General features: G+C 48.0%; 1 protein-coding gene and 1 pseudogene across 1 annotated transcript; both read right to left on the minus strand.

Annotated features, from left to right (window-relative positions):
• Positions 1-1,381: 1,381 nt before the first annotated feature.
• On the minus strand, positions 1,382-2,512 carry LOC124672028 (annotated as a pseudogene).
• A 758-nt stretch (positions 2,513-3,270) lies between these two features.
• Positions 3,271-5,598, minus strand: LOC124672029. The gene is made up of 5 exons (XM_047208326.1): positions 5,467-5,598; positions 4,962-5,075; positions 4,336-4,412; positions 4,116-4,198; positions 3,271-3,332 (listed from the first exon to the last, which is right to left on the minus strand). Exons 1-5 carry the CDS (start codon positions 5,596-5,598, stop codon positions 3,271-3,273), a joined length of 468 nt encoding a protein of 155 aa, XP_047064282.1.
• Between the last annotated feature and the right edge of the window lie 6,598 nt (positions 5,599-12,196).

Genomic DNA, 12,196 nt, shown 5'->3' on the forward strand with positions numbered 1-12,196 from the left:
GTAAGGAGTCGCACGAAGACGCGATTCAACTAAGTACAATGATGGGGCACCAAACGATGCCAGATCACAGCCCAATTGTGTACTAGAATACTCCTACAATCTTCATCAGCGACACCAGATGGCAGCTTCCCCACAAGGCACCAAACCGGCTCTCGTGCTTCTTGTCCAGAACTTTCCTTGATTAGTACATCAAAACAAACATATGGAACCAATGGCTGATTTGGGAAGTGGAGATTAGGCGATTAAAGAATGATTTGTCAGCTTGATTCCTGGCTTTGATTTTAGCTCGGAGAAACCTGTCCTGGTAAACCTAGGATAGTGGTTCTAGAATAATACAGATCTGGAACTGCTGGAGAGTAGGCAACGCCATAATTTCAACCAACTTGAAATAAATAAATAAAGTAGGAACATGAACAGCAATGTACTGGAGTTCAAGAAGAAAAGAAGCCTAGGTTTTATCTAGAGTGCTTGTGTATGTGTTAGGTTAACTAAGCAAATAACCAAACATCTGAAAGTTCAGTAATGAAAGATGGAGATAAAGCACATGGTTATGAGAGTGATCTGGAGTGAATCCAGTTGCTTTTAGATTTGATTTGTCTGATTTGATAGAATTGGTGCTTTTTTCCAAAAGCAACTACGAGTTACATCTAAAGATGCTAAGCATAAGGTTGTCATTATGCATATATCAAATAAAGTATAAGAAAGCAGGGTGGCGTAGATTGTCCGGGTGTAAATTTTCCATGAAAAGTCAAATATTCTTGCAGCAGCATTTGCGCAGCATGGACCAGCTTGTTTTGTCTCATGGAGTGACTGGATTAGATTAATTGATGCTTAAAGTGAAATTTAACTGCAGATGAAATAGTTCGCCGTAGATACCCTCATTGCTATACTATTTCTGTAACAAGATATTGCAATTTTTATGTGTTGATAAAGAGATAGAACACTATTTCTTAATTTTAGGATATCTGCAAATAGAGAAGTCTCGGGTCTCAACATATTGTAAGGACTGTTCTTTCAATGAGCTAGAGCAGTCCTAGTATCCTTTTGAAAATCCTTTGAGAATGATACAAGTTCTATAGGAATTTTGCCCAGAAACTGGTTGTGTTGTCACGTGGCATCAACAGCCAAACTAACATCTATTGAATGTTTAAAAATAACAGTTTCTGACTAAAACGGAGAAGAGAACTATAAGCTTGCCTACAAACTGAGATCATAAAGAACTGTTCCTACTTACACCGACGACAATGGAACATAATTGTAGCAACATACAGCGCATATAGGAGAATTTTCATTCAGTTAGTTCTTATTGCTTCAAATAAATACACAAGGTTACTAGAAAGAGCAAGCTAAACAGGAACATAAGAACAACAGACAACCGGGGTACAATTCATCGACCCTACATTATTTGTATCACCATCGCGTCGTCGTGCCTAACAGAGTCTAGTTTTCTTGTGAGAGCCAGGGTCCACGATGGTCGGCTTTTCATGTGGTATCTTGAACATATCGCGTGCTTCAGCCAAGAGATTCGGAAAGCTCTGCATCAAACGGAGGTACTCACCAGATGTCGCAACCACCTTGAAATTGTCACCGTCGGCGAGGAAACTGAAGCACCTAGCCTTGAGTTTGGAGCAGACGTGCTGCTCCGCCAGCTCCAACATTGAAACCACACTGTCAACCGTGATACCATCAGCACACAGCTTGTCCTCGCAGATCTTCTTTAGCTTCTCCACCGCGTACCTGTCAGCAGCTACAAGCAGATGCTGGTATTCTGCGACAGCGGAAGGAACAACTATCTTGCCAGCGTCGGGTAGTGAACCATGGTATATGTAATGGAGCATAGATCTGAAGGTGGAGGCCTCCATATCTTGGATGGTGATGCTAGATGCCATGTTGCTTTCAGCCATGGGGCCGTACAGCTCCGCTCTAAAGACTGCTGAGGCTGTCGCGAGCACCACGCGATGTGCACCGAGGCTCTCCCTCCAACGTCGAAGGAAACGTCAGTGAGTTCTTGTTTACCCCACAGCACGGCCAGATTATGAGCCAAATGTGGGAGCTCATTCTCCGCTGATGAAGATGGAGGTGCCCACGGAGGGATCGCTGGATCTGAATGGTGCTCAATGTTCACAGAGCAGAGCACCACGAAGTGGTTGTCCACAACACAGTTGGACTTGAGATCTTCTCTCGGTGCGCACAAGAAGAGCACACCATCGACGTGAAACCCAGTCCCGATGGAAGGTGCCGGTGTGCCGGTCTTGTCGAGGAAAACCATGTGTGTGGACACCTTGGTATCGGCTTTCAGAACGGGGCCAGTCGGGATGATACCGAACATGTCGCTGTATCTCGTGCATGCAGGCCAGTAAAACGTGTGGAATGAGCATCCAGCAACGACCGTGCTCGACGCTAGTACTTCAGGGGTGGCATCCTCGGACGATGGGAGCCTTACCCGGAGACGGAAGATGTTGCTGTCTCTTGTAGGGACAATGTGGCAAGTGGATGACTCGCCGGCAGCCATGGTTGGGCCTCGATCGATTCGATCGACTTGGGGAAGTGGCAGAATCAACGAGGAAGCGGCGGCGCGCGAGCTGAACGGAGGCGTCGGCCGGCCGGAGGTGGAAGAGGCGGCGTGGGAGAAGGACTGGGAGTGGAGTGCGCCTAGCTAGGGCTTGGACTGAGGATGGTGAGGAGGGAGCATCAGCCTCCAGAAGTTTGGGCTAATCCTGGCCATCGAGTCGGCAAAAATTCAAACGCACAGCAAAAACATTCTTCGTGTGGAGACGTGAGGCTTTTGTATTCTATTCCGGGGATCAATCAATCAGTCCAAAGGCAGCAGCATGTGACTCGGTGGCTAATGCAGCAATCAGGGTGCGGGGTCGCACAGCAGAAGCAGCCGCGGATGGATCCGTCGCGGTCGCTTTCATGCATCCGCTGTTTGACTCGTGCCGAACAATAACAGCGGATTCCATCCCCTTCTCGCGGAATACTTTAACTAATCCAAATAAATCCCTTCCATTTTCTTTTCTTTTTTCTCGTCTCAATTGGTTCGATCGCAAACAGCGGGCTATCCGCTCCGAACTTTGCGCTCTTTTCTTTTTCTTCTCTCCCGCAAACAGATAGCCATGCTGCCCTCGCTCGCTATACAACGGAAAAAACAAAACAAAAAAAAAAATAGCGCCGCTTCCTCTCTCGCTCTCACTGACTTGGAGGCCTTCTTTTTCTCTCCCTTGCCGCATGGGCTGGGCTGGACTGGACTCGACTGGATTCCGTGCCTCCTCATGTTTTCTCCTCAGAGGCCGCCTCCCTGTACCCCAGCTTCGCTCCACCTCCTCCGACTACTGTCCATAGCAAACAGTAATAACCATATAAGAACAAATACTGCACACTAAGAAGCAAACGAAATCGAAAAACTGAGCACATAGTAGTGCATATACATCTACTGCATTATAAGCAGCAGCAAACAAAACCCATGAAATTGAGCACAAGTTGCCCAGCAAAGATGCTAAGTACTAGGACCAAACGAAATACTATAATGTTCAGTTATACAGCTAGCATTAAATGCAGCATCGGTTTACCAAGTACGTACTACTTTCTACATTCTACAAATGTTAAAACAGTGAGGTGCAGTTATTCTGCAACCCCTGCCTCAATGAGCTTTCGCAATTATTGAACATTGACACATGATCAAGTCCCAGAAGATAAGATTCCAGCAGCACAACTACAACACTAGTAACCAGGTTCATAGCAGCACACACAAGACACACCACCTATATCATTGAGGAAACAAATTAAACCGCTAGCAGCACCGCCGGCGACGGAGTTCGCAGCATTACCAGGGAGAGACGCCGGACCACGCCGGACAGACCAACACATGTCCAAACCATCATAATCAGCTGCGAACAACAAACCTTCTTGCTTGCTATATTACGTAGACCAAGTTCCCAAAGAGCACACGCACAAGCTTATGGAGATCAAGAACCGATCAGCTCCCCAAAGATTCCAACCAGCCAACATTATATATAGACACAAAAACCTCGTTTTAAATACAAACACCTCAAGCTCCGGCCAGGTTTAACATTCCAAACACAGCAAAACCACCATGGGAAGAAGCACAAGCTCACCTTTACCATGTACACCAACAAGAGGCCACTGCCTGCCTGCCTGCTTGCTTGTAAAGTTGCAAGTAATCACAGACCTCCAGCGCCTATAACATTACACGATCCAAAGTTACCTACCAAGTGAACAGAAAAATCAAATGGAGATAGACTAATGCTACCCAACTCCCAATGTCCAGGACCCCACCAGGTGTATAACACGACTAGCCCATGCCATTTAAGTTACCTGCAAAACACCTGCTTCATCGCTGCAACCATGGAGAAGCAACACTTCAACCTCACATACACATGCTCAAGGCGGCCCTGCAGCAATTTCCAAGTCAGCCAACAATTTCACAACCAGAATATCATCTTCCAATAAGCATTGATTCAGCAGTAACAACAGAATTCATCTTTATAATAACGCAGCATTAACTCTGTTGAATCACAATTAAAAAAAAGACACACTGTTTGGGAATACACCTGCATATAAAAAAGGATACATATCACCGGAACCGCAAAACATACATGCTGATTCTTCGGCAAAAGAAAACCAACCACACCTAGACATTGTTAGGTCGACATGCTCCAGACCAAAACAACGGCAGGCAACCATACAGTTCAAATCAAACTAAAACAGGAACTAGGAAATATAGGAAGCTCCCAGGTCCAGTGCCTCTATATTATGCACAAAATGGGCAAGCATTAGCACTGCAAATACAAAATCAAGCATGATACCGATATGCTAACACTCAACACCTTACACAGAATATCCAAACGTTCTACTACATGCATCACAATGCACAATACTGAATCACCAATAGCAGTAATCAGCTCCCAAAACCATAGGGTTGCCAAAGAGAAAATTTTGACCTTTGTTGCTGATGTCAAAGAACACCCGAACTTCGACGACAGAGTAGCCGTGGAAGGGCCTTCGCGACGAGACCAAGCATTCAGATCCACACGTGGAGGCAGGACACTACAAGACTGAAATTAGCATCACCGCACATGTTACATAAGAGGACTGGCAATTGCAGTAACCTAAACGGTGCATACATTAACAGCTAGAGCTGAATATATGCCCAATATCCATGAACAGCAAATGCTGGTATACCTACTTTTTTTCACTTAACTATTTCCATAAGTTTCAGCTAAGAAAATAAATAATTCGGATGAGAAGACAAATCAGAATAGCATTTTTTAGCTTTTTTTCCCCATTCACTAGCTTGCATATCTGAAACAGAACTGTGTAAACCGAGTTGTATTATCAATCTACAGGAGCACAGGGTATACATTTAGACCTTTACTAAAATCATGAGTAAGCAAACGGAAATCTAAGCGCCAAGCTCATCTCAGCATTGTTTTGCCCCAGCAGTACCATAAACGGCGGGAGGGGCGAGACGGGGCGTGTAATTGGGGTAGTGGTGGAAATATGGGAAAAAGAAATTGTGGAGGGAGGATTTTCCATTGACTCGCCAATACCGCTGGAATACCATCTTTTCAGCTCCATCACGGTCCCCGGCTTGCCTCCCTTGGGTTTGGTGCGGCTTGGGGGCCTGCGGGCGACGAAAAAATGGCATGTGTCGGATGAAAACGGGCTTTCGGGAGAGGGGCTGAGAAAGATTTTGCGTTTGGCGCCCTCCAAAACCATTTGGTGCCCTTTAGGGGGATTGATGGAGATGCTCTTAGCTAGCTTAACTACTAATAGTTTAGTTTTCTAAATATAATTCTAATGATCATGCAAACAAAATGCATTCATTATTTTGCCTCCCAACCAAGTGGATGGAGTCAAATTTCTTCCTTTGGTATTAACGGCGTCCTAGGAAGCATGACATCCATATTATTTTTGTACCACCTTCCTTCCGTAGCCCTTGTTCCCACGCCCGTGAACACGCATGTCATTCATGATCACCATATTATGTGCATTCTAATCATCGATGTGCACATGGGACCATATTATGTGCATTCTAATCATCGATGTGCACATGCGAAAGTTAGGGCACACAATGCAACTTTTGGCGGGAAACATGAAGTTGGGCTTGCATGGACCATGCGAAGAGTATGTGTGTTGTGGCCTATGCATAAAACAGGGGGAACCAACCGTGAAAGAAATATTGGACTCACAGAATTGCCATGATGGGAACAATGTCCTCAAAACTTAGGGTTTCAAATATAGGGTGACACACTATTGGGAGAAGATCAATGCCATCCAAGCCTAGATGGATGGATAGGGGTGGCGGAGGCGAGGCAACAACGCCAATTGGGTTAGGGGAGGCGGTTAGGATGGTGGAGACGGACATGTCGCAACAACAAAGAAGATACGCTAGCGGTTAGGGATGCATTTAGGGCTGGTGAAGGTGGGATATACGCGATGGTGGAAGTAGGCATTTGGCCGCGGGATCAATCCTAGTGGAGGCGGGTGGGTTGCGGCAATGAAAAGTAAAGGCCATCAAAACCAAAGCTACTCGACGCCAAGCATACACCCTAGTTTTCCTAGATCTTCCTCGACCGGAGTGGCATTTCATGCCTATAATTACATGTGTGCTATAAGTCACTAGTACACATATAGACTCATATTAATTGCATGCACCCGTATAATACCTAGCTTTCGAGACCTTTCCAACATTGTCGGAGTTGCTCTACTACGAGTTCATATGCAAAAGTTAGGCGCGTGTGTGGGACGATGCAACTTTTGGCTGCTAAGTTAGATTTTTGCATGCATCTCCCATGCAGGAAGTACATGTGATGTATCACATGCAGAGGGCTAGGAGAAACCAAGCCGGGATGGAAAATTGGTCTCAGAGAATAAAAACATCCCAAAGTTTAGGCGGGAAAACACCGTCTCCCAAAGTTTTGGAGTGAGGACGGACGAGGCCGGAGGGTGTACACTCATATTGCATGCACTTTTAAAAGTCATCTCTTCCCGAGAGATATCCAACCCCGTCGTAGCCGGCCGTATTAGAGTTCACATGCAAAAGTTAGGGCACGTAGGTGACTCGGTGCAACTTGTAGCGGGAAAATACCATTTGGGCATGCATGGACCTTGCAGAGCCTACATGTGGCACATGCATAAAACATATGGGAAACCAACCCAACAAAAAGATTGGTCTAGGAGAAATGATGTGATGGGAACGGTGCCCGAAAGTTGGGGGTAAGCAGCGGGAGCACGAACAAAGTGACGTACGTAGATTCCGATGGTTGGGGGGCAACGCTAAACAGGTGACTTGATTAGACTAGATTGGCCATCGACTCTTGGGCAACAACAAAATTGGTTGCGGAGTTGTTGAAGACAGAGAGGACGTGGCTCGGGTTTCTCGAAGCCGATGGTGCATATGCTCCTAGACTATGTGACGTTGCTAATGATGTCTCCGCAAATACGATGTGTGGTTGTTGTGCTTAAATCTATCTTATTTTAGAGGGGCCTCCAAGCTCGCTCTCATCCGTTATTGGGCATAAAATCACAATACGATTAAATGATACCATAGTTATGTGCTACTAAAAAGGAACTTTAAATAGACACTAGTTGGACATTTCCAAATGTTCAACTAGTTTTCTTTGCACAAGTGAAATATTTTGGTATTAAATATGCTTATATATTTTTTATTGTATTTCTTATTCATTTTGGTAATGTCTTGATCCACGAGTTCGTGTGCATATAGACCGGCCAATAACATGTGCATGTGAATGCATGTAGTAGCATATCCATATTGTGTTTGGTGCCACAAACTTGCACTCGTGTCATATATATGCACCTGCCATCACACTTTCATGAAGGTATAACTTTTGAGATTTTTTTTCCCGTGAAACGGTTCGCCGAACGTAATCCATCGAGGCGCGATAAGTCTGGGGATAACACGGGTAGACGCGGAAATCCTAACGTGGGCAATCATGACATGAGGTTAATTGGAGAGGACATACGAAGTCAAGACTACACACGATGTGTTTCGGCATGATGGCCATGTCGCCAACTAGAAGGCAATGCCGAGTCTTGCGTAAACCAAGGAGCCACGACTCTAGTTGATGCCTCGAGAAACCCTCGAGTTGAAATGCTAGACTCTAAGAGCTCCAATAAGGACCTAACAACACTCAAGGCTCAACGGATTAGGGTAGATTTGGAGGTCGTCGACGGTGAATTGGTGAACGGTGGGAGGGGAAGATTGTCTGATGTGACGGGAGGCCACATCGACAATGGGAGTCTTTTGATTGAGATTGTAGAGCGGGGTGGAAGGTTCCATAGGAGAGAGAAGGGTCTAAGATGGTAAGATATGCGGAAAGGGAAAGAGAGACACGAGAACGGGCACGTCGCTGGTGACTACGAGGGAGTACACGACATCAAAATATTATTATGAAGACCGATGAACATGAACTAATAGTCATCAACATCGCTACGCCATGGGTTCATCATTGTAAGAATAAATATCTATCAAACGAAAATGACATAACATAATAGATTTTATCTATTTTCACATAGAAAACAAATTTAATAACATGACATGCATAACTCATAAAAATATATACCATGTATGTGACCCCCTATCCCAAAGTTTGGGAGGGAAAATTGACTTTTCATCATCTACAATTCTTGAATACCATTAGTTGTCGTTTTCTCGACTATTGGTACTAACAATTCCTCATTTTGAGTTTGGAATACCGAGAATTCCCTTCTCTCGATTACTCCTTCATTTTCTTGATGCATCATATGGACGCCAAATACCTATATGATAAAAAATCGGTACAAATAAATAGAGGATCATCAAAAAAGGATGGGAGGGAGGGAGACATTAACGACGTTCAGGGAAGCGTGTCATCCATATTAGTTATGGCACCTTCTTTCGGTAGCCTTTACCCTCACACACGTGAAAATGCATGGAATTCATGATCACCATCCTACATGCATTCTAATTATCGCTACGCACATGTGACGACATTGCACCACTGTTGGGATACCATTATTTCATGTACGGACAACGACAACCCTAGTTTCCCTCGTATCCTGGCTTCCGTAGTTCTCTTCCTCTGCTGGAAAGGCATTCATTCCTATATGTCCATGGGCATTGTAAGGGCATGTTTAATGGTTGATAAGGTTGTCTTATCTTAACCCCGCCACGTAATCTAGATATAACAATAAAACATGATGTACAATGAGTTATTTTTTAGTCTTATCTTTAGTAACGAGACATGCTAAATTTATGGTGAGAGAGATTGTGCTAAGAGATGATCTCTTAGCTAAGAGAAGGCAAAGTCTTTTTTCATCTATCTCTTTTCTCCACATCGCATTTATCCTATGTGGCACTCGCTAAGATATCACCATTGTACATGCCCTAAGCAGGTTTGAAAGCCGGAACTTCACAAGAGCTTTCCAACACTGCTAGAACCCGCCATATCAGGAGCCATATGCAAAAGTTAGGGCACGCGGGTGACCAATTCAACTTTTGGCTGGAAAAATAAAGTTGGGCATGCATGGACCATGCAGAGAATACGTGGGATGTGGCCCATGCTTAAAACAGGCAGGATACCAACCGTGACGAAATACTGGATTCGAAGACTTAGGGTTTCGGATAGGGGGTGACACACCCCTGTGAGAAGATCAACGCCGTCCAAGCATAGAGGGATGTATAGGGTGGCGGCGGTTCAAACTGGGTGGGGCGGCGAGGCAACAACATCAATTCGGGTGGGGTGAGGAGCAAATATTTAGGATGGTGGAGGCATGCAGTGTTGCATCACCGAAGAAGAGACGTTAGCGGGTCGGGGAGCATTAAGGCCAATGAATGCGGGAGAGTCGCGGTGGTGGAGGTATGTATCTCACCACGTGATAAATCCTAGTGGAGGCGGGATGGTCATGGCAATGCAAAATAAGAGCCACCGAAACCCCGACCCCACCGGAAACCCCGGATCTTCCTCGTTGGAGTGGCATTTCATGCCTACAATTGCATGTACACTATAAGTCTTTGCACACATGTAGACTCATATTGCATGCATCATTGTAATACCTAGATTTTTGTGAGCTTTCCAACACCTCCGGAATTGCCCCGCATGTGACGACATTACACGTGGGACGACATTATGTCCATGTTAGGATACCTATTAATTCATGCACGTCAGCCTAAAAAAAAAATAACAATGCATGCCTTTGCACATGCCATGATAGGTAATGTGTAAATTAGAGAAGGGAGCCGACAATATATCATGCCAACTTGAAAGGAAAGGCGATGAAAAGTACGACCCGTGGAAACCTCAGCTTCACGACGCCACCAAGCAACCCCGGCTTCCCTAGGTCTTCCTCGAACGGAGTGGAATTTGCATGCGTATCATTCCATATGCACTATAAGTCGTCGACACGTGTGTAGGCTCATACTCCATGCACTTTTGAAAGAAGAATCTTTCCGAGAGATGTCCAACTACACCGAAACCGACCATATCGGAGACCATATGCAAAGTTTGGGTACACGGATGACCGGTACAACAAAGTTTCGTAGACCATTCGAAACCAAACTCGATGAAATATTGGTCTCAAAGAACCGACACGACCGGGTACGACACCCCAAGAGCATCTCCAGCCGCGTCCCCCAAAGCAATTTGGGGCGCGCCGACCAAAAGCTGTTCCAGCCCGCGTCCCCCAACCCCAATTTTATCCGGCGTGCCCCGATACGGGTGTCCGGCGCCCCGAGCCTGTCCCCGTCCCACAGGGGACGCCCGGCACGCCCGGACACAACGAAAAGCGAGGCGGGAGTGGCGGGGCCGACACGCCGCCGACACAATAAATTTTAACCTAACCGTCGCCTACCTCGCGCCGGAAGTTATTCGCGCGCAGCTGACACACGACGGCATCTTTGCCTTAATGGCGACGCAGGGGCAGGCAAGACGTCTCTCCGGTGCCGCGCAGCCTCCACGCGTCGGCCGGCGTTCGCACACCACCGCTCGTTCCCGCGTGATCTTCCCGCCTCTTCCCGCGCTTTCTTCCCGCGTTCTTCCCGACGCCGGCGTCTATAAAAGGTCTCCCGGCTCACCGGTAGCCACCACAGCCCGCCGACAACAAACACATACCTCGTCGCTCCACCGCCGTCTCCTCCTCCACCAAGGGCAATGGCGAACCGCCTGTGTGCTGGCCAGTTCCCTCCACCGCCGTCTCCTCCACTTCCACTCCCGGACTCGCAGCTTGAGCATCGACGTCGCCGCCCGGGAAGAGCGGCGGCGGCGAGGGATGGAGAACTGGCGTGCACATCGTCGGCAGCAGCGGGAGGCACTCGAGCAGCATGCCCGCCAGCAGCGTGAGGCGGTGCACGCGGCGGATGTAGCGGCGTTCGACGCCCCTGGACCCGCAGCTCACGAGGCCGCGGCGGCAGCAGTGTGGCAAGAGGAGGCGCTGAAGGACACCGTTGCGGCGTTCGACGCCTCGACGGCGTAAGAGGCGCGGCAGCCGCCGAACGGAGGAGATGAGCCGGCGGTGGGCTGATGAGCGCCACCGCCGCGCGACGAGCGGGAGGCGCCGTACCGTGAACGGCGGGAGTCGATCGAGCGCAAACAACAGCCGGCGGCGGAGGAGCCGCCGCAGCCGCGAGGCGGCGCCGGCGGCGATCCGGGGAGGCGGGCGGACGAGTTGGCGGCGGAGGCCGACGCGTTGGTGGCGGCGATGATGGAGGCGCCAACGGATGTGGAGGAGGAGGAGGCCGAGGCGGAGGCGAGGAGGAGGAGACCGAGGTGGAGGACGATGATGACGACGAGTTCGAGTGGTCCGACGACGACGAGCCGCACCCGACGAGATGGCCGTTCAAGCAACGCGCGCTCGTCGAGTCCTTCGAGTCGGAGAAAAAGCTCCAGGACTACGCCCGTGCCCGCGAAGAGGCGCAAATTGCCGCGCCGTTGAGCTCTCCCTCCAGTGCGGCGCAGCAGGGAGGGCGGACGACGACGCGCCGCCGGAGCGGCGGCGTCCGGCCACCGCCCAACGCAAGGAGAGGCGGCGCGCGCAACGAGAGCTGCGGCGGAGGGGAGGCGACGACGGGGCGGGGCCGCCGAACGCACCGCCGGGCGGCCGTAGTCTAGGCTTAGATGAAATCTAGACGTTTTCATTTAAACTTTGTAATATATAATCAAATTTGAATGAAAACATT

This window comes from Lolium rigidum, chromosome 7, assembly GCF_022539505.1.
Source record: "Lolium rigidum isolate FL_2022 chromosome 7, APGP_CSIRO_Lrig_0.1, whole genome shotgun sequence".
NCBI classification, from domain to species: domain Eukaryota; kingdom Viridiplantae; phylum Streptophyta; class Magnoliopsida; order Poales; family Poaceae; genus Lolium; species Lolium rigidum.